Source organism: Vulpes lagopus, chromosome 7 (genome assembly GCF_018345385.1).
Source record: "Vulpes lagopus strain Blue_001 chromosome 7, ASM1834538v1, whole genome shotgun sequence".
Classification (NCBI taxonomy): Eukaryota; Metazoa; Chordata; class Mammalia; order Carnivora; family Canidae; genus Vulpes; species Vulpes lagopus.
The window spans coordinates 20,957,401-20,980,663 of record NC_054830.1 but is presented as its reverse complement, the minus strand read 5'-3'; the positions used below and the strand labels follow the sequence as shown (position 1 = coordinate 20,980,663).

At 38.9% G+C, this 23,263-nt stretch overlaps 1 protein-coding gene, 1 non-coding gene and 1 pseudogene across 35 annotated transcripts in view; all 3 read left to right on the top strand.

The window, feature by feature from the left end:
* The window catches only part of PBRM1 (polybromo 1), a 119,866-nt gene that overhangs the window by 66,447 nt on the left and 30,156 nt on the right, over window positions 1-23,263 (top strand). For 30 of the 34 annotated variants that reach the window (XM_041763818.1, XM_041763803.1, XM_041763819.1 and 27 more), the window contains 5 exons: window positions 1,939-2,150; window positions 14,427-14,612; window positions 15,884-16,041; window positions 16,680-16,943; window positions 21,263-21,408. In XM_041763818.1, the coding sequence (XP_041619752.1) occupies window positions 1,939-2,150; window positions 14,427-14,612; window positions 15,884-16,041; window positions 16,680-16,943; window positions 21,263-21,408 (966 nt within the window). The remainder of the gene's footprint in view (window positions 1-1,938; window positions 2,151-14,426; window positions 14,613-15,883; window positions 16,042-16,679; window positions 16,944-21,262; window positions 21,409-23,263) is intronic. The other 4 variants (XM_041763832.1, XM_041763826.1, XM_041763829.1 and 1 more) reach the window with 1 other exon arrangement.
* LOC121495819 lies at window positions 2,174-3,566 on the top strand (annotated as a pseudogene).
* Window positions 20,986-21,125, top strand: LOC121496415. Its single transcript, XR_005989222.1, has one exon. It is a non-coding gene; the product is annotated as a U4 spliceosomal RNA (small nuclear RNA).

The window sequence follows — 23,263 nt, the reverse complement described above, 5'->3', positions numbered from 1 at the left end:
CACGTTATGACCTTAAAGTACTTAAGCATAAGCATGCTGCTGAGGTGGAGATGCATCAGTTTAGTGAATGATAAACCATCATTTTATCTATTTTGTCAGTAATGAAAATAGACACCTCAAAAATACTAAGTTCATGAATTTAATTTTTTTTAAGATTTTATTTATTTATTCATGAGAGACAGAGAGAGGCAGAGACATAGGCAGAGGGAGAAGCAGACTCCACACAGGGAGCCCAATGTAGGACTCGATCCAGGACTCCAGGATCATGCCCTGGGCTGAAGGCAGGCGCTAAACTGCTGAGCCACCCAGGCATTCCTAAGTTCATGAATTTAATGAAGTCCATAAGCACTAGGTTTCTATGTAGATCTCCAGCAGTGTTCATGCTTCTTTACACTCACCCTGACCCACTCACTGCTGCCACTCAACATCACCAAGGACTTCACACCCTGAAATAGGAGGGGTCTGAAAAGTGAGACAGAAAAATTCATTCAGGTGACAGTGATTTGTCCAGTAGTATTCAGTAACAAATAGCACTGACGTAAGCAGTAAGCCACTGGCTTTCCTCATATGCTGGCAGCGTTCCTGCATTTAGTTCTCTGACTGCCTTAGAGGAGGGGAACCTTTGGGAAGACGAGGACAAGGAAAGCACTAAGAGCTTCCTCCACTCTTAATTATTTCATTCTCTACCAGCGATAAGGGGAATGAGAGTTATTATCTTTTTCCTTGTTGACTTGAGTTCTTGTTCTTGTGCATGCAGGCAACATTGAGCCTCTTAGATTAATAAATTCTTAATATTACTTTATTCAAATAAAACAGGAAAGATAAGTCAGATATTAATGGCTGTGTGCAGAATTTCCATTATTAAACAACATGACTTGGTGGAATTATGAATCTGACCTTTCATGTAACAGGGATTACCAGAAGTTCGTTTTCACTTTTAATTTTATACTTAAAATTGTAAGCTATTATAAAATGACTTTTAATCCCAAGTGAATACTCTTCAGACATCTCTGTTCAGAAAACAGGCATCAAAATAATATCATAGTTTCTTCCCTTGACCAGTTTTATTTTTATTGCATTCCTACAAGTATTAGCATTTCTGTAACCTGAAAAGATTTTTAAAACCATTCCAGAAACATTCATTTAGGTTATTATTAGCAGTGTTTTTAGATTGTTTGCCAGTTCACCTTTGCTGATGGGGAGAAGCATTCTGGAGGCTTCACTAAAATTTGATGCTCTAGTGAAAGATATTAGCAGGTGGCTAACTGGGCTTGCTACTACGCCTGGCACCCTCCTTTGACTAGAATGTGTCCATAACTGCTGCTAAGACTTTGTCTGTGGTTACTTCTGTGAATCATTTTTCAGACCCCCGTATTCCTAGTGATAGAATTATGTTTAAACCATCCTCAGGGGGCAGCCTGGGTGGCTCAGTGGTTTAGCGCTGCCTTCGGCCCAGGGTGTGATCCTGGAGACCCAGGATTGAGTCCCATGTCAGGCTCCCTGCATGGAGCCTGCTTCTTCCTCTGCCTGTGTCTCTACCCCTCTCTCTCTCTCTCTGTGTCTCTCATGAATAAATAAAGTCTTTAAAATCAATAAATAAACCATCCTCAGAGCACAGTGGATTAGAGATAATAAGAAAAATTTCTTCCAGTCTAAATTCTTTTTTTTTTTTTAAGAGTTTATTTATTCATGAGAGACACAGAGAGAGAGGCACAGGGGACGAGCCTTAAGGAAGAGAAAACTGTAGGCATGAGGCTCATCGAGGTAAAACGGCACTTCAGATTCTGTTCTAAAACTTTCAAGGAGATACCCTACTATACAGAAGTACCATTATATCAGTTAACATGTTACAGAAGCATTGGGTAGAGTTTAACATGTAACTGAATTGTGTGAAAGAAGTGGCTTGTGTATCAGTGGATGCTCTTAATTCCATTATAGGACGGACTCTGAAATCTATGAGGACGCAGTAGAACTACAGCAGTTTTTTATTAAAATTCGTGATGAACTCTGCAAAAATGGAGAGATCCTGCTTTCACCAGCACTCAGCTACACCACAAAGCATTTGCATAATGATGTGGAGAAAGAGAAAAAGGAAAAATTGCCAAAAGAACTAGAAGAAGATAAACTAAAACGAGAAGAAGAGAAAAGAGGTTGGTTTCTTTTCATTTTATTAAATATGAAGAAATAATTACATTCTGTTCTAGTTGTGCCTCTCCTAGCTAGCTGTAGGGACGGATCCTGTCTGTGTAAATGTTGACTCTTTCAGAATGGACATGTTGAGATAGAAATGCTTTTATCATCATCATTTTGGTCATCACACTGTTAAAAATTGGAAGTGCTGAGTAGCACAGCCATTACGCTAGTATATCAGGGACAATCAGTTAACTCACAAATGTTGGAGCTCACCAGGTCATAATACTGTTGGCAGATAAAAGCTGCAGGGCCTTTCTGGAGTTTCTCAGCAGTGAGTACATCAAGGTTCTGTCCTGTTGTGTAACAGAATGGCTTTCATCCTATGGGCTCGGCCAGATTAGATGTTTTGGTTGAACCACAATGCTAGGAGGAAATTTTTATTTTCATTGTATCAACGCAAAAATTTTATTTTGAGTCACTTGCCAGAATTTAGAAATTTTGACAGTGGGAACTTTTATTAGAAATATCATTTCTCAACCCTTGCTGGAGTCATCACCATGGCCAGTCTGCTAGCACTGGCACCAGTGGTGCTGCTGGTGGCACTGGTGCAGGGCTGGGGAGGCCAGAATCACAGGGACTGGGACACCGCCTCGATATACCACTTCCACAAGGACACAGAGCATGTGGCCCACTTCATGACATATCTGTGACGGGGGGGCAGTGGCTACAGAGGAGGCTGTACACCACTAGGCCTTCATCAGTATCTTCTTGCTCAGTGATGGGCCAGGCATGGGTAGTGGCATGCCCAACTACTACCTGAGCCCACTGCAGCAATTGGTGGGCAGCCTGCAGGAGAATCCACATGCTATGCTGACCATGTCTTTGGCATAGACCTAACTTCTGCAGGAAGCACGTATTTGATCCCTAAAGTTCCCTCTCTGCTCCCATGATACTGTCAGGAACTGTTAACAAGATGGATGAAACGAAAATGGATTTTGCCAAGCAATCACTGTTCATCCAGCACCCTGAGATGAAAACCTGACCTTCCAGCCGTAATTGGTTCTCTGCCAAGTTGAATTAACCAACATCTGGGTCCTGGACTACTTTGGTGGGCCAAAAATAGTAACACCTGAACAATATTATAGTGTCACATTTTAGGGAAGTAGAATGCAGCAAATTTAACAACACCCATGACTTTGCCTGGGATAGCTCATACAGACTTGAAGGACTTAATGTTTCTCTGTGGAATGCTTCCAGATTAACGGGTTTTCTTTCACGTACTGGTTTGTTTGCTTGCTTGCTGCTTGCTTGCTTTTTTACAAAATAGAGTTGGACTGTTCCTGTATATCTTGGGAGATGTGGTTGCCTGGTTTTTGGTTTGTTTTTTCATATTTTGAAGCCATTTTGTAGAGGTATGTCTTTCATTGTAAGTATTTTTCCTTATAGTTTTCCAGCGGTGCTCCTTGAAGAGGAGCCAGTGCCAGATTTAGATTTCCCATTGGCATTTGAAGGTACTCAAAGATGTGTCTTTAATTCCTGGAAGCCACTGTGCTGGAGAGAGGGCCTCACTCACCCACGGCTGCACCTGCACTGCCTGAGCCTATGCGCCCACATATATATGTGGCTGAGACAGACCATGGTGAGACACAAATAGAGCTTCCTCCTCATAGTCCATTTGTGTCTGACAGGCCTGGGTGTTTTGATCCAACATAGGGCAAAACCATTTCTTATAAAGAACTTCTTTTTACTTTTCAGATCTAGAATAATAATTACCTAGAACAAAAGTTTATGAAACATGTCCTGAATTTTATTTTCCCACCTAAATGAACATGGTATAATCAGTGTCCTCCATTCAAAACATACACATACACACATGTACACGTTACTTTATGTTTTTTGTTTTCTATTTTGCCCCCAAATGGGCTTGCAAAAAAAAAAAAAAAAAAAAAAAGGATGCAGGCAGGGAATTTTGGTCATTTCCACTGTTCTTTTGTAAGTAAAGTTTACCTGACATGGACCAGCTTAAGCCAGGCCCAAAACCACCTGTGTTCAAGTACACTTAATAGCTTTTTAAACAATGCTGCTCTCAGCAGTGGCCTGAGACTTCCTCAACTCCTGTAAATCTTTAAATAGCTTCCATGCTGTTACTACCTAAATCAGGTCATCAGGAAGCAGATATGACTTTATCAGCAGATATGACTTTTAAATGACTTTATCAGCAGATGATATGACATATCAGCAGATATGACTTTTAAAATGACTTTAAAAAAATCACATTTCTTCAGAAAAGAAGAAACTTTGATTTTATTACCTGTACACATGATTTCAGAAGATGTTACAAGGTCTCTTGTAAAGAGGTGTGTCAGGAACCAGGCTGCTGAATCCTTAAATGGCTGAGAGGAAGGAAGTTGAATACTAGTCGTTATGTTTAAAAACTATAAAGTGAACTTTCTTTAAATCCAACAAACAGCTTCTGTTTAAGAAAAATGATTTAGAGGCACCTGGATGGCTCAGTTGTTTAAGTGTCCAACTCTTGATCTTAGCTCAGGTCATGATCTCAGGGTCATAGGATTGAGCCCCATATAAGGTTCAGTGGAGAGTCTGCTTGAAATTCTCCCTCCCACCTCTGCCCCTTTCGCTCCTTGTTCTCACTCTCTCCCTCCCTCACTCTTTCTTAAAATAAAAAAAGAGAGAGAAAGAAAAAGAAATGATTTCTATTAAACTTGGTAAAATAGGTTACTCAAAATAATTAAAAGCATTATTTTACTGAGAAGAAAAGAAATGTGGTCATTTCTTATAAAGTTATTATCATTATCATTCTTTTCATGAGACAGCTTTTTTTTTTTTAGCATAGTTGACACACAATGTTACGTTAATTTCAGGTGTATTTCTTATAAAGTTTGAGTTCTTATAAAGATGGCTATCTAGGATATGTGATTTTCCAAGAGTTATATTAGTCTTTAGCATCACATCTGCTTAGGGCTTTTTTTCCAGAGACAAGAAAACAAAGTTGATTTGAAGCAAATTATCATATGCAATGGCATATGCAGAGAAGAGAAGGGAACCTGGTTGGTGACAGTAATTTATCAGCATAAGGCTAGGTGCACAGATCCTGGCAACTTTGCTGCCATAGAGGATGTACTCATTTAGGATGGTGAGAGTGTATGGAATGAGAGTGTCTTTGCCAGCTAAAAGTGGTCAATGCAGAGATGAATGGGGTAAACCTGCAGCTTTGCTAACCAAAATTACATTGAGGTTGAGGAATATCCTGGAAAGTAGCCATAGAAGATCTGAGATAACTCTCACACATTCTTGGCTGGCTGAAAAACTATGCCTCTGCAAGGGAAATGGGAGAACCTCATGAAAAGCAAAATACAAGCAATACTTGAAAGTTGGTTACAACTTTGAATGTATCCACCAAGCCACATGCACATCAGTCAGCAGAAGGTGAGTCCTTATGAGTTTGAGGTGTTGGAAGACAATCTTCACCTATATCATTGGCTGACCCTTGACTAAGCAGACTTGGGAGCGAACCCTCATTCCATGCGTCCTAGTATACTTATATTGGGAGTCTCAGAGAACAGAAGAAAAAGGAAGGGGGAGAAAAATACTTAGAGACATAATGGCTGAAAACTTCACATTTGATAGAAAACATTAACTTACAGCTCTAAGAATGCCAGGAAAACACAAGGAGAACCATTTCTAGATACATCATCTGAAAGAGAAAATCTTGAAAGCAACAAAACAACTTGTGTAAGTTGTTCAAGAAAATAATATGATAATGGCTCATAAAAAATAATGGAGGCCAGAAAGCAGTGACATGATATTCAAAGTGCTGAAAAGGATAAAAACTGAACCAGTGTATCCAGTGAAACTGTCCTTCAAAAATGAAGCTGAAATAAGACATTCTTAGATAAACAAAAACAGAATTCACTGCTGGCAGAACTTTCCTATAAAAAAACACTGAAGGAAGAGCTTTAGGCCAAAAGAAAACACCACCAGATGGTTAGCTTGAATCTACAGGAATGACTGAAGGGTAGTGAAAATGGTAAATATAAGACTGTATTTTTTTCACTTTTCTTCTCCTGATTTCTTAGAAAAAATTACATTTTTTAAACAAATAGTTACAACATCATCGTTTAAAGATGTGAAAGTAGTAGCACAAAGGAATAGAGCTATTTTGGAGCAAAGCTGTACCATTTAACAAAATCAAGTCAGTATCAACCTAAAGTAGATGGTGATAAGTTAAAGATGTGTATTGTAATGCCACTAAAAAAGCGATAAAAATCCAACACAGAAATTAAAGTGGTACACCAGAAATACTTGCTTAACACAAAAGAAGGCAGTAAAGAAGAAAAAGAACAAAAAACATAAGAGATATAAAAAACAAATAGTAAATGGCAGACATTAATTCAGTCATATTAATAACTGTTACATATTGCAAATAGACTAACCAAATCGCCGACCAAATTTTAAAAGTAATATCTCACTCTGTGCTGAAGAGACTTGTTTTAGATTCCAAAACAAAAATAAATTGAAAGGAAAAAGAGGGAGAAAGATATAACCTGCAAATACTAACTGTAGTGAGTTGGAATAGCTGTATCAATATCAAATAGATTTTAAGAGAAGAACTGTTACTAGAGACAAAGAGGGGTATCTCATAACATTAAAAATGTCAAGACGTTGAAACATAATATTTACGAATGTATATATACCTAACAGTGGAGCCTCCAAATACATGAAGCAGAAACTGACAGAATTAAAAAAGAGAAATAACCTGGGACGCCTGGGTGGCTCAGTGGTTGGGCATCTGCCTTCGGCTCAGAGTGTGATTCCGGGATCCAGGATTGGGTCCCACATTGGGCTCCTTGCAGGGAGCCTGCTTCTCCCTCTGCCTGTGTCTCTGCTTCTCTCTCTCTCTCTCTCTGTCTCAAATAAATAAATAAATAAATAATTTTTTAAAGAAACAAATAATTTAATATAGTCTCAGTACTCCTTTCTCAGCAATTGATAGACCAAAAATCTGTGCTCTCTTCTCACCAGTTGATAAACCAACTAGCAAAAAAGTACAAAAGACTTGAATAGCATTGCTAAGGACTGAAAGTTTATGTCCCCCCAGAATTAATATGTTGTAACCTCATCTCCAGTGTGATGGTATTTGGAGGTGGGGCCTTTAGAGGATGTGATTAGGTTTGCATGTGGTCATAGGGGTGGAGCCACCACAAGGGGGATTGTTACTGTATGTGAATCAGAAAGTGGGCTCTCACCAGACACCAGATCTGCTGGCACCTTGGTCTTGGTCTTCTCACCCTCTAGAACTGTGAGAAGTGAATGTTTAAGCTACTTTCCTGTGGTGGATTTATTATAGCAGCTTTGAGCTAAGGCATGGACTATCAACCAGCTTGACATGCAGTGAAACACTGCACCAAGTAATACACGTTCTTGTCAAGCATACCTGCAGCATTATCTAGGATGGACCATATACTAGGTCATGAAACAAGTTTCAGAATATTTAAAAGGATTGAAATCCTACCAAGGTTTACTCTCTGAACACAATGGGATTTAGACTGGAAATCAGCAACAGAAATCTGGAAAATCCCCAAATATTTGGAAAGGAAGCGGTTAACTTCTGACTAACCCATGAATCAAAGAAAATATCAAGGACAGTTAGAAAAATCTTGAACTGAATTCAAACAAAAACACAATGTATTAAAACTTATGGCTATATCTAAAGCAGTTCATAGAAAGAAACTTCTAGCTTTAAACACATATACTGAAAGGAGTAAAGATCTAAAATAAGTCTGTGTTTCCACCTCAAGAAGTTAGAGAAAAAAGCCAATCACACCTGAAGTAGAGGAAACAATAAAAATTGGGATGGAAATAAATGAAAGAGGAAACAGAAAATGCCAGTGCGGTAATGGGTATGACATTTGAAACAATCCATGTTGTTTCTACTGACAAAATTTTGTATACAAAATTTTGGATTATTGGGGTTTTTGCAGTCTTATTGACACTTTTCCTGGCAATACAAAATTAGTGACAGCTGCTTCTTGAATTACTTATAAGGATGTTCTCAAAATGTGGCCTCTAGGCAAGCAGCATCAGCATCACTTGAGAACTGGTGAGAAATGCACATTTTCAGGGTGCCTGGATGGCTCTCTCTGTTAAACATCTGACTCTTGATCTTAGCTCAGGTCTTGATCTTAGGGCTGTGAGTTCTAGCCCTACTTTGGGTGTGGAGCCTTCTAAAAGAAAAGAAATGCAAATTCTCTGATCCCACTGCAGACCTATCAATTCAGAAACTCTGAGGATGGGACCCAACAGTCTATGTTTCAACAAGTCCTGTAGTAGATGGTTCTGATGCACACTTAGTTGTGGGAATCTCTGCTATACGGCTTTAGCTCTAATGGAGGAGCAGGAACTTATTAACAGTAACTGCTATCTTGCTTCTTGGTGGATTAGCAATGATACATGAACCCATTACACAACCTTGGAACTGACATTTTTAAAACTGTTGGTCTCAGCCCTTGTTTGATCCTTTGTTACCAGGAAATACTTCTGGTGACTTAAATATGTGAAAAAAGCATATGGTAGAAAAGCAGAGCCACATAAAGAAAAAGACAGTAGGAAATTTTCATTCCTTTCCCATTGCTGTGCCTATCTCAGGAGGCTGCAGGCCTTTGCTGACAGGAGGAAAAGGAACCCTGCTGCACAGAACTGCTTTCTAAGGCTGCCAAGAATAACCCTATTAACACTTCTTTTTTTACCACCAACTCAGGGACTATATTTCCTAGCACTGGGACTGGAAGTAGGTAAGTATTCGTGCTTTGCCATACAATGTGAAGTCAGCACTTGAAGGACTGAGGAGGAAGGGGGACCCAGAGACTTATTCTAACTAGTTATTTCTAGCCATAAGAGAACTGTCATCTGCTTCACATCATCCTATGTCAGGTCACTTAATGAATATTAAAAAGACACCAAACCAAAATAAATAAATATTAAATTTTAAAATAAAAAAAAATGAAAAGACACCAAACCTCCAGAAAGTAGGATGGCGGATATCTATGTTAGTCAACCATCTGTGTCTTTAAGCCATGAGAGGAGGTTTCTTAATAATGATGGAAATTGAGATGAACTAGAAGATCTCACACATCTTGTTTTGTATTAAACACTAGAACTAATCCTAGGGTAGGTAAGCAAAGGTAAGAGAACTTGGAGGCCTTTTACTTTAATGTGGCAGGCAGATTGTACAGGTGCCTGCTGCTAGTGCATCCCAAAACCCCTCTAAAATGATGGAAAGGGGATTTTAAAGCAAAACAAAAGACATAAATGTAAAGCATTCCCTTCTCTCAAAAAAGAAGGGAAGCAATGGAAAAGGAGATGGTGGCAATGAGAATTTGGGTAAATTGCTGACACTGGCTTCCCTACCAGCGTCTGAAGAAGACTTTACATAGGCTCGTGCCTATCTAGAGTGGTGCAGAGATTAGAGCACCAAGTACTCCTGCAAATAGAGGTGCTCAAAACAGTTGAAAGTCTAAATTTAAAGGAGTTGAACCTCATCTCACTTTCCGAACCCTTCCTGTGATTGTTCACCCCGAATTATCTAGACGGAGGGACAGCAGCAGTCTGAAAGGCTAGAGGTACAATTCTGAAGAGCGAGATTATGAGAGGGTTTATATTAGTAGTGAGACCTCTGGCCCTTTGGACTTTTTATTTTTTTTTTTAAATTTTTATTTATTTATGATAGTCACACACACACACACACACACACACACACAGAGAGAGAGAGAGAGAGAGAGAGAGAGGCAGAGACACATGCAGAGGGAGAAGCAGGCTCCATGCACCAGGAGCCCAACGTGGGATATGATCCCGGGTCTCCAGGATCGCGCCTTGGGCCAAAGGCAGGCGCCAAACCACTGCGCCACCCAGGGATCCCGAACTTTTTAGCTCCTAGCCTGTGGCAGTCAGGCTTACAGTTCTAAAACGGGAAATTTTTCTCTTGAGAAGTAGATCAAGCAATGAGGGAAAAAATGTAAATTGAGAGCTTCAAGTCAGCTTTTTTTTTTTAATATAGCATTTTGCTTTTAAGTGGCAAGTATTGACTTAAATAGGATCAAATATTAAGGAAAACCTGTAAGATGTAAGATAAATAACACAACAACAAAGTAAAGGCAGACTGAGAAAAATGGTTTAAAAAACCAAAAACTAGTGAACTAAGATTAGACCTTCAGAGAGATGATAAGCTATTGCATCCATAAAGTAAGAACAGGAGGCCATAAAACTGAGCATTCACAAAACAGAAAGCTTCTTGGAAATTGAAAATATGACAAACCAACAGAATGAGAAAATATTCATAAATCATATATCTGATGAGAGTCTAACATAGAATATTTAAGTTCCATAATAATTCAGAAACGGACAAAGGATTTGAATAGATCTATCTACAAAGAAGTCATACAGATGTCCATAAAATGTTTAACATCATTAACAGATGACAAAAAATGTTTAACATCATTAATCATTAGGGAAATGTAAAACAAAGCTACAGATAGATACCACTCCATTCTTTACAGGATGGCTGTTATCAAAAGGGGGGGGGGCGGGGAAGCAAGTGTTGAGGATGTGGAGAAATTGGAACCTTCATACATTGGTGGTGGGAATGTAAAATGGCACAGCCATTATGGGAAATAGTTTGACAATTCCTTAAAAAGGTAAACATTGAATTACCATATCATCCATTAGTTCCACTCCTGGATATAAAACCAAAGAACTGAAAGCAGGAATTCATACACATACTTGTATACCAATATCCATAATAGCATGATTCACAATAGGCAAAAGGCAGAAACAGCCTTAAGTGTCTGTTAACTAATGAATAAACAAAACGTAATATATGCACACAATGGAGTGTTATTCACCCATAAAAAAGTAGTGAAGTTGTGATACATGCTGCAACATAAATGAACCTTGAAAACATGCTAACTGAAATAGGCCAGAAGGAAAGAACAAATCTATGATTGCACCTATATCAGGTACCTACAGTAGCAAATTTACTGAGACAGAAAGTAGAATAGAGGTTACCAGGGCCTGATGGGGAGAGAGGTGAGTTAGTATTTAATGGGTACAGAGTTTCTGTTTGAAATAAAGAAAAAGTTTTGTCAGTAGATTGTGGTTATGATCGCACAACATTGTGAGTGTAATTAATGCCACTGATTTATCTATTTAAAATGGTCAAAAGGCAGATTTTATGTGGTGTATTACCAGGTTTTAAAAATTAACATACCAAGAAATCAAATTGTGTGTTTTAAATAGGAGAGTTGTATGGTGTGGTCTCAATGAAACCTAGAAAAAAAATGATAGAGTAGGGTGGGGCAATAAGAGGATGGTGGTTGGTGGTTCAAACTTGTACGGAGTAGTAAATAGGCATAGCACACTAATGCACACTAGAGTGGATATAGACAACAGTATCTTATGTAAGTATGTGCTGTAATAAGTGTCACTACAGTGGCAACAATATATAAATGTATCAAAGTAACTGGTTGTACAACTTAACACATTGTTATATGTCAAATTGATTCAGTTTAAAAATTTTTTAATGATAGCAGAAAGGAAACACTTAGAGAAAGACTAGAAGATGAAGAAATCTCAAGGCAGTACAACAAAGAAGGAGAGAGATAATCAAAAGATCCACCCAAGAGGCCCAGAATCCAAGTGATTGCAGAGCACAGTTCTGCCAAACTTTCTGCCATGGTATAACAAGGATCTGCTTTCCAGTAGCATTTTCATTTCCACCTGTGCCTTCTGCTGCCAAGTCTTTAATTTAAAGTCTGCCTCTCTCCCAGTCTATTCAAGGCAGTGGAGGCTTTTTCTCTCCTGCTCCTCAAAATTCCTCCAGTCTCTGTTCCTTCCCAATTCCAAAATCACCCTCCCATTTTTTAAAGTATATTTGTTGCAGTTAACACCCATTTTCCAGTTATCAAAATCTCATCCAAGTAATATCTCGTTTATGAGCTCAAAAGTCCCAGATCTTATTTGAATCATTTAAATGGGTGTATATGAGTGAGGCTCTGGGTATGATCCCTCCTGGGACACTGTTCCTCTGCATTTGTGGATTTTTGAAACCGAAAAACAAGTTTTCTGCTCCTATAATATAGTGATGGCATATGCATGGAATAGTGAGAGATATTCTCATTCAGAAATGGAGAAATGGAGAGAAAAGGGTCATTAGTTCTAAGCAATCTTTAAGTCCACCTGTTCAGAGTCGTTAGATTCCAAGTCCTAGAAAGAGTCCTCTGTGGCTCAGCACTCTGCCCTCTACATCATCCTTTTTCATGAAAGGTAGCACTTGTCTACAGCTAAGTTTTATTAGCTTGTTTCTTCTCTCTAGAATTTTGAGGGGTTTAACAATCTTTCATTGTGTACTGTCTCTACCCCTTTCCATTCATTTGGCAGTGTTCCTGCTGGTATATGGTCCTGCTCAAGAACCTTGTGACTGTTGTGTATCTTACAGGGATTCATTTGACTAATCAAATACTGGTAACATTTTCCTCCAAAATTGGCAAAACTTTTTAAAAAATGATGTGGGGCACCTAGGTGGCTCAGTCGGTTAAGCATCCACCTTCAGCTTGGGTCATGACCCCAGGATCCTGGGATAGAACCCATGTTGGGCTCCCTGCTCAGCAAAGAATTTGCTCCCTCTCCCCCTCTCCCTCCTCCCCTTGTGCTCTCTCTTTCTCACTCCTCCCTCCCCCCCCTTGTGCTCTCTCTCTCTCACTCCCCCCCCCCCGTGCTCTCTCTTTCTTGCTCATTCTCTCACAAATAAATAAAATCACTTAAGCAAATTATAATAGGGGTGTTGGAGCATGTATGGTGAAACAGACCCTTGTAGCCACACAGTGAGGGACTTAAAATGGTATGGATTTTTAGGAGTTGGTTTGAAAATACATTTAAAAATTAAAAATATTTCTAGCTGTTGGATTTATGGGAAATTATCATAAGGAAATAAAGATGTGAGCAATGCTTTATCCTCATTAAAACAAAAAAACAAAAAACACAAAACCCTTCGGTGCCTGACTGGCTCATTCGGTGGAGCATGCGACTCTTGATCTTAGGGTTGTGTGTTTGAGCTCACCTTGAGTGGAGATTACTCAAAAATAAAATCTAAAAAACCCTATGGTATTTGCAAATGATAGCTTATATAGGAACCATTAAAAAGTATTATTTAACAAAAATAAAGCTTGTAGGGATGCCTGGGTGGCTCAGCGGTTGAGCGTCTGCCTTCAGCTTGGGCATGATCCCAGGATCCAGGATCAAGTCCTGCATTGAGCTCTCTGCAAGGAGCCTGTTTCTCCCTCTGCCTATGTCTGCGTGTCTGTCTCTCTCTCTGTGTGTCTCTCATGAACAAATAAATCTTTAAAAAAAATGTCTTGTTGAAAAGCATTAATCTCAGGGGGACTGTTCAGTGTATCTTTTTTTATTATTATTTCTTACTTATGTATTTTAAGTACTCTCTATCCCCAACATGGGGCTCAAACTCCCAACCCCAAGATCAGGAGTCACATGCTTTTCTGACTGAGCTGCCCAGGCACCCCTCTTCAGTGTATCTTTAGTGTAGATATATATAGTTTACATTCTATTGTATGATCCGCATGTTCTCTATTTCCTTAATTCTAAGATTCCATTAATTTTGACATACCCATATAATAACTGTTAGGGTGAAAAAAATTTTAGACACTTTAAGATGGAGAGGAAGTATATATGAGATTATTTCCATGATTTTACAGGTGACCTGTTTTCTTCTTTATACCTTTGTTTATCATCAGGAATGACTGCATTGAGCATATATTGTTAACGTGGTTATTTTTATTGTGTAGATCCTTTGTTTATTTATGTATTTATTTATATGAATAAATACATAAATAAACTTTTTGGTTGTAACTCAAAAAGGCAATTTTGAGTAGAGGCTCTCAGGAATACAGATATCCTGCTATTTGTCCTGAATCTCGCCCTTGAAGGTCTAGAAAAGAATGAAATGTATTAGTATGTGTTGTTTGAATCCTTTTTTTTTAAGATTTTATTTATTTATTCATGAGAGACAGAGAGAGAGAGGCAGAGGGAGAAACAGGCTCCATGCAGGGAGCCCGACATGGGACTCGATCCCGGAACTCCAGGATCACACCCTGGACTTAAGGCGGCACTAAACCGCTGAGCCACGGGGGCTGCCCTGTTGTTTGAATCCTACATCTGATTGCCATATCTCTTTAATGGGAGCCTTTTTGTCTTTTTCACCGAAGAAGCTGAAAAGAGTGAAGACTCCTCAGGCGCCACAGGCCTCTCCGGCTTACATCGCACATACAGCCAGGACTGCAGCTTTAAGAACAGCATGTACCACGTTGGAGACTACGTGTATGTGGAGCCCGCGGAAGCCAGCCTGCAACCACACATAGTCTGCATTGAGAGGCTGTGGGAAGATTCTGCTGGTAAGTTGGTTTTCAGTCAAAGGGCACACTGGTGACATGTGACTGTTTTACTCCTCCTCGGTCCTCGGGGAAAAAAATTGTAACTCAGACATTTTATTCCTTGCAACAATAGTTGTTCTACAGTGTATTATTGGTAAAGAGAACCTAGCACCCTCTATATGAAAAACATAGGATCTAGCACTCTTGGGCCAGTGAGTGGCACAGTTGAGTCAAAGGCACAACGTCCTGAAGTGAGGTTGAGAATCATTCACTCAATGGGTATTTCTTTAAAATATACAGTAAGCCAAACTGTAGGATGGCAGAGCCTCACAGGAACTAAGGACTCATGTTTTGTCTCTGGCAATACCACTCTGGTACAAATCTCAAATGAAAAGGAAGGGATCCCTGGGTGGCGCAGCGGTTTGGCGCCTGCCTTTGGCCCAGGGCGCGATCCTGGAGACCCGGGATCGGATCCCACGTCGGGCTCCCGGTGCATGGAGCCTGCTTCTCCCTCCGCCTGTGTCTCTGCCTCTCTCTCTCTCTCTCTGTGACTATCATAAATAAATAAAAATTAAAAAAAAAAACAAAAACAAATCAAATGAAAAGGAAATTAGTATAGTGTGATATGGACCTTGACTTAGAATTTGATTTCAAAAAGGCGTCCTAGAAAAGTTGCCTTTAATTTAGAACATGGAGAACAAATAGGAGTTAATGAAGCCAGAGCAGAGATATGATTCAGGCAGTCCAGTTCCCTCAGCTGCTTCTCATGAAATACCTTTGTATTCCTTCCCCTGAGTGTGTATCCTGTCCACAACAGAGTAGGGCAGGTATCATCACCTTATTCATCATGTATAGTATACATCTTTTAATATGAGGGGGAAAGTTGTATTTTTTTTTAGACCTCATCATTCTTCATTACTTTAAAGTATTTCTTTTTTTTTTTTTTTTTTTTAAAGATTTTATTTATTTATTCACGAGAGACACAGAGATAGAGAGGCAGAGACACAGGCAGAGCGGAGAAGCAGGCTCCATGCACCGAGAGCCCGACGTGGGACTCGATCCTGGTTCTCCAGGATCGCGCCCTGGGCCAAAGGCAGGCGCCAAACCGCTGCACCACCCAGGGATCCCTAAAGTATCATTTCTTTAAGATAAATATTTTAAGAAACTGTGGCCTAAAAAGCACATTGTTATGCTCAGGCCATGGCAGATTGGATGGAGAATTTGCTCATTTTGCAAAGAATGTGTGATTTCTATTAATGGTAATTCCCTCTCTCCCCCTTTTTGTTTTTGAGGTGAAAAATGGTTGTATGGCTGTTGGTTTTATCGGCCAAATGAAACATTCCATCTGGCTACACGAAAATTTCTAGAAAAAGAAGTTTTTAAGAGTGACTATTACAATAAAGTTCCTGTTAGTAAAATTCTAGGAAAATGTGTGGTCATGTTTGTCAAGGTAAGAAACTCATTATTCCCCAAAGTACAAATCATTCCATGAAAATAACATTTTCAAACAAAAAATAATAATATTTATAAATTAGGTGCTCTGTAAAAATCTTCAAAAAAAATTTTTAAGCTGTATCTATATAGCTGTGTGTAAAGATTTGGGAAGAAATTAATCTGATCATGATGATGAAAGACCACCATTGGCTGCCTACACTAGATAACTATATGCAGTTAACTTAAAATTTTTTATATTGCCAGACTAATTTTTGAGAATGACATTTTCTGAAAGATCATTTAAAATTATCAGTGTGCTTTTTAGGTAACAAAGTATACGTTGTGTATCTATCTGATACAGGCACATTGAGCCCTATCCAAAGCTTTTAGGAACATTATAAAGCTGTATGAAATGCTAATATATTTTCAAAAGGGCAGTTAGTAAGCTAAAGGATATATGTATTTAATAAGCCATTCTGTAGCAGGGAAATGCTTGTACATCTCTAACCATTTACTATTTGCTGTTAACTATCAGAAAGTCTTAACGGTTTATTTTTGTTCATTTGCTTGATTGATGTGTGGGTTTTGGTTTTTTTGGTTAACTGGTTTTCAGAAAATGCACCTAACTAATAATCTTATTCTTATATCTCTCAGGAATACTTTAAATTATGCCCAGAAAACTTTCGAGATGAGGATGTTTTTGTCTGTGAATCACGGTATTCTGCCAAAACCAAATCTTTTAAGAAAATTAAACTGTGGACCATGCCCATTAGCTCCGTTAGGTTTGTCCCTCGGGATGTGCCCTTGCCTGTGGTCCGAGTGGCCTCTGTATTTGCAAATGCAGATAAAGGGGATGATGAGAAGAACACAGACAACTCAGAAGACAGTCGAACTGAAGACAGTTATAACTTGGAAAAGGTATGTAGTTAGAAGCCATACAAAAGAATTTTACATTTCAAAATACCTGGTCCAAGGCCTATTCCAAGGCACTGAGCCTGGGTGGCTCATTCAGTTAAACATCTCCCTTTGGCTCACGTCATGATCCTGGGGTTCTGGGATCGAACCCTGCATGGGGCTCCCTGCTCAGCAAGGAGCCTACTTCTCCCTCTCCACCCCCTTTCCCCTGTTCATGCTCTCTTTCTCAAATAAATACATAAAATCTTTAAAAAAAAATTTTTTTTAAACCTATTCCAGAAAATAAATGAATAAAGCATTCAAATTCAGAATGAAAAAGTACAACAACAAAAAAACCTTAGCCAAACAGAAAGGGAATTATATAAGAAGGACAGAAATTAAGGCTTAGAAAACTACAGTAGAATTTAAAAGTAATTTTTAATTCTTTTTAACTTTTTATTCTTAAAAAACTTTAATTCTTAAAAAAATTTAAATTCTCCAAGTGCTAATTCTTGACATGTCCAATGAGATAAACTACTAACTATCCTAATAAAAAAAGAAGGCAGTTAAGTTCATACATACACATGTAGAAGAAATTTGAAGAATTTACATTTCTGTTAGTAAATTTGAAAGCCTGAATAAAATGAATAATTTTCTAGGACGCTGTAAATTACTGAAGAATCAAGAAGAGATGTAACGAAGTGGACAACAAAAAAAATTTGTTAATGCCTTGAGAGCTAATCACAGAGTACTCAAATTCCGTTCTTTTAACCCTTTTAAGAGACCTATAATTATAATACTGTTTTTTTGTTTGTTTTTGTTTTTTTGTTTGTTTTGTTTTTGGTTTTTTGTTTTTTTTTTATAATACTGTTTAAATTATTTCAAAGCAGGCAGCCCCGGTGGCGCAGCGGTTTGGCGCCGCCTGCAGCCCGGGGTGTGATCCTGGGGACTCAGGATCGAGTCCCACATCGGGCTTCCTGCTTGGAGCCTGCTTCTCCCTCTGCCTGTGTCTCTGCCTCTCTCTCGCTCTCTCTGAATGAATAAATAAATAAATCTTTAAAAAATAAAAATAAAAAATAAATTATTTCAAAGCATGGAGAACAAAGAAAACTTCCCAGTTTATTTTACAAAACTAGGATGATCTTAATTCCAAAGCCTGACAAAATAAAACAGAAAAGATACAGTTCAATCTAACTTACGAATTTTGATGCAAAAAAATACTTGGAGAAAATGGTTTTTTATTTATAAGTGAAATCAAATTAGTTATTTAAGAATAATATGACCAAGTAGGTAAGAGTTCATTCTAGAAATGCAAGGATTGGTCAGAATGAGGAAAATTCAGTAATATACATTATTATATTAATAGATCAAAGGAGAGATTATTTGATAAAGTACAGTAACTGTATTTAAGTCTTTAGATGGTATTTCCACAAAGTGATTTTTTTTTTTTAAGTTATATTTTTTTCTTATGCCTAAAGCCTGCTTGCTCTACGGTTACCTATATTTTTCCAAAAGTAGCCAATGCAGACCAAAATAGCAAAAATATTGACAATAAAGTGGCAATCATAAAGATCATAGGGGAGCAATTAACTAAAGTTTTGAAAAACAGGATTCAACAAAGGAATTTGAAAATCCATATATGAGTCAATAACTTTTTTTTTGTAAGATTTTATTTATTGATTTATTTGAAACAGAGAGAGACAGCAAAAGAGAGTACAAGCAGTTAGGAGAGGGAGAAGCAGGCTCCCCACTAAGCAGGGAGCCCAATGTAGGGCTCAGTTCCAGGACCCTGGGATCATGACCAGAGCCGAAGGCAGACGCTCAATCACCTCAGCCACCCAGACACCCAATAGCTTTTTTATATAAACCAAACTATAATTCACAGGATTCTTGAAAGTAAAATGAAAACGTTGAATATAATGTTGAATATATTTTATCAACTGTTAGGATAATCATATAGAAGAAAATACCTGATTCACCTTAACAATAAAATACATTGAGAAATAACCTTAAAAGGAATACTTGGAACCTGTGGGACCAGAAACCGCCTACTCAAGGATGTAAAAGATTTGGATAAATTGTTTTCAGAATTTGACAAAATGAGGGCACCTGTGTGGCTCAGTTGGTTAAGCCTCTGCCTTTGGCTCAGGTCATGATCTTGGGGTCTTGGGATCAAGCTCCACATTGGGCTCCCTGCTCAGCAGGGAGCCTGCTTCTCCCTCTCCCTTTGCTACTCCCCTGCTTGTATTCTTTTGCTTGTGCTCTCTTTCAAATAAATAAAATCTTAAAAAACAAAACCTGGAAAAAATAGACTTCTTAGTGTCTTAGAAAAGAAATCCGTTTTACTGTCCTAACAGTGTTACAAGAGAAAGGGAGCTGAGGAAAACATGATCTTCTTTACACTTTACTAGTATGTTTGGGAGTTATAGAGATGTTAATTTTGAAAGAATAAGAAATACCAATGGAAGCCAACATAGGAATTAACCCACATTTCTTATTAGAATTCATAAGACTCCAAGGTCCTCTATGTGCATGCAATTTTTTTTCCTTTTGTCTCCTGTCTTTATTTTAATACTGCCTGACCGAAACAAGTCATTCCTGGAACTTTTTAAAAGAATACCTTCAGCATAAAAAAAAAAAAAAAAGAATACCTTCAGCAGATAGAGCATGCAGCTCTCATTTTTGGGGTTGTGAGTTCCAGCCACATTTTGGGCAGAGAGGTTACTTTAAAAAAAAAAAACTTCAGAACACAACCAACCCATTTCCAAAAGAGAAAGTTATTCTTAATTTTGGGGCTACTTTATAGCTCCCATTCCTACAGATTTCCCCTCACCCATTATATGTGTGACCTTATGCATTCTTCAGGATTTTCCAGAAGAACCATTTATATATCACATCTGAAGTCATAAACATCAAAACAAATTGTTTGGACCTTCTGAAGGATATTTTTCTTTTTTTCAGTTTGAAGTTTCAGATACTCTCAAGCAGATGCAGTAGAAAATGTTGGGGTTCTGGAGTTTCCTCAGCTTTTATATGTTTTGGAATTAGTATGTTTAAAACACCTCATGCTTTGCCTATTCTCTGCATCAGATCAGAACTGTTCTTTTTTCTTTTTCTTGTTTTAAGATTTTATTTGTTTGAGAGAGAGAGAGAGCATGAGCCAGGGGAGTGGCAGAGGGGAAGGAGAAGCAGACTCCCCGCTGAGCACAGAGGGCAACACAAGGCTCCATCCCAGGATCCTGAGATCATGGCCTGAGCTGGAGTCAGACACTGCACTGAGCTATCTAGGCTACCCTTTTCATTTTCTATTTTTTGCCAAAACTATAAAACCACAATAATGAATGTGTGTTCAAGGCTTTTCCTAAGTCAGACATTGTTCTGCATACTTGATGTGGAGTATGTGAAGCTTCCTAACAGCCCCATCTGATGGGTGCGCTGCCTTTGTTTTATAGGTGACCTAACAGGTCAAGTAATTAGCCCAGCATCACAGCAGCCAGTAGGTGACAGAGCTTGTTATTTATTTAGAAACAAAGTGTATGTGTTTATATCACAGAGGCTATACTTTTCCATCCAAGAATAAATAAAAATGATAACTTTATTTTTATTAATGATAATTTAAAATCATTAGTTGTTAATGTTAAAAAATTGAGAGTTTGGGGGGAAAAATTGAGAGTTTGGGACACTGGGTGGCTCAGCAGTTGAGCGTGTGCCTTTGGCCCAGGGCCTGATCCTGGGATCTGGGATCAAGTCCCACAATGGGCTGCTTTCAGGGAGCCTGCTTCTCCCTCCATCTGTGTCTCTGCCTCTCTCTCTCTCTCTCTCTCTCTCTCTCTCATGAATAAATAAAATCTTTTTTAAAAAAAATTGAGAGCTCAATAAATGTAGTGAAGAGGAAGCTTGTGCAGAATTTGCTCTTTATGCTCCATAGCAGTGTATGAGTGAGACTGCTCTTGAATGCTGATCCATTCTGTGTGGTACTTTTTTTGCTGAAGGCTATGGGAATGGGGGGGAGAGGGCAAAGGGGATAAAAGGACCTTGGAGTAACATTTTATGAAACTTAAGCAGAAGCGTTGTACAGTGGCAGTATCATAGCCAATGAGACTTATCTGAGGCACGATTATTTGCTAATTGAAACGTAAGTAGAAATTTAAAATAAATGCAGTATTTAAGAAGACTCAGTTTGATTTCAGAACCCCAATCTTTAGGCTTCCAATCTTCATCAAAACATCTACTTATAGTTATTTTTTTAAGTTAATATGGAAAGTCAGCTTTTCTTTCTTAACTTTCTCTGTCTACTCCTTGATCGTCAGCTGTCTATCTTCAACCAGTTTCCTTTACCACAGGAGAAAGAAGATGTCCCTGTGGAAATGTCAAACGGTGAACCAGGTTGCCACTACTTTGAGCAACTCCGTTACAATGACATGTGGCTAAAGGTTGGCGACTGTGTCTTCATCAAATCCCATGGCCTGGTGCGCCCTCGAGTGGGCAGGTGGGTGTTAACTGAATCAGGGAGGATGCAGTTGGGGTTGATGATTTGGAGGGGGTAGAAATTCATCACTCTTGAGGATGAAGTCAAAAGTTGTCATCATTCCCCCATGATCCTGTAACTTCCCCAGCTTCCTCACACCTGTTTATCCTGCTTTTGTCTCTAGCCACTCTTCTTTATTTTTTTTTTTTAAGATTTATTTATTTCTTTATGATAGACAGAGAGAGAGAGAGAGGGGCAGAGACACAGGAGGAGGGAGAAGCAGGCTCCAGGCCGGGAGCCCGACGCGGGACTCAATCCCGGGACTCCAGGACCGGGCCCTGGGCCAAAGGCAGGCGCTAAACCGCTGAGCCACCCAGGGATCCCCCACACTTCCTTCTTAAATCCTCCCTATGAATTTTTCTTTTCTTCTCCTGCCATTTACTGAATTGTCATCCCAGAAATCTCCCTGCCCCCCTCACATGATGAACTCTTAGCTTAAACTTAGATAGCGCTTCCTTAAGGAATCCTTTCCTGTCCCCTGCAGACTGGATTAGGTCTCGCCATTACTTTCAGAGCACATGCCAGGTTATTTTACTTTGGGTTTCCATACCAGACTGCAAATTCCCTGAGAATAGGGGAGTTTTTTGCTTTTTGCTTGCCTTTGTATTCCATGCTCTAAGCACGATGCATGAAACATAGTAAAGACTCAGATATTTATTGAACAAGTAAGTGATTGAAAGTTTGGCTACATGGCATAAAATAGCAATGACAGAGTCAGGTACAAGACTGGGCAGTAGTGGATAGTAGTTATGAGTAGTGGGTCTTGGTGTGAGTTCCAGCCCTGCTGGCTGCATATCCTTAGGCAAATGATTGACTTCTCTGAACTCCAGTTTCCTCATTCTATTTTCTCTTCATTCAATAATCATTTGTTATAAACTTCGTATTTGCTAGGCTATAAGGATACCTTGGTGAATAAAACAGACAAATAGCCTTAATACTGTGGATCTTTGTTCTAGTGGGAAGACAATAAACATTGTGAATAAAAAAAAAAGAGTACAGTACATTAAGTTGTGATATGTGCTGTGGAAAAAATAGAAAAGACTAGGGAATTAGGAGTGCCATGGTCAAAGTTGAAGAGATGCAGAAGTTTAAATAGGGTGGTGTATCTAGACCTCTCTGAGAACTGATAGTTGAGCTAACACTTGAAGAAACTAAGGGAGTGAGTAATGTGAATATCCAGGGGGAAACCTTCCTAGGAAGCAAAACAGCCAGTATGAAGACCTGAGAGAGAAGTGTGCCAGGCCTGTCCAGATCTGGAGAGTTTGTTACAGGAGGAGTGAACAGTGCATTGAATTAGATAGAAGATGAGGGTTCACAGCATATGGTGCAACTCTTGTGGACCTTAGAGACCATTGTTGGTACTTGGGCTTTTACTGAATTAAAGGGAGTACCATTGGATTCTTTCTTTTTCTTTTCTTTTCTTTTTTTTCTTTCTTTCTTCCTTTCATTCATTCATTCATTTTTAAGATTTTATTTACTTGAGAGAAAGCAAGCCCAAGTTAGGGGAGAGGCAGAAGAAGAAATAGAAATAGACTCCCCAGGAAGAGAGACATGGCAGGAAGCCAGTCATGGAGCTTGTTCCCAGGACCCCAAGATCATGACCTGAGCCAAAGGCAGACACTCAACTTACTGAGTCACCCAGGAGCCCCACTTGGATTCTTTTAAGCATAGATGTGATATCTGAATTAGTTCTTAGCAGGATTACTCTGCTACTGGTTGTTGAGAGTAGCCTTAAAGGGTCAAAGAGAAGCAAGGAAATTTGCTAGGAGGCTGTTGGCAATTATTTAGGCACCAGTGATTAGTGACTCAGGCCAGC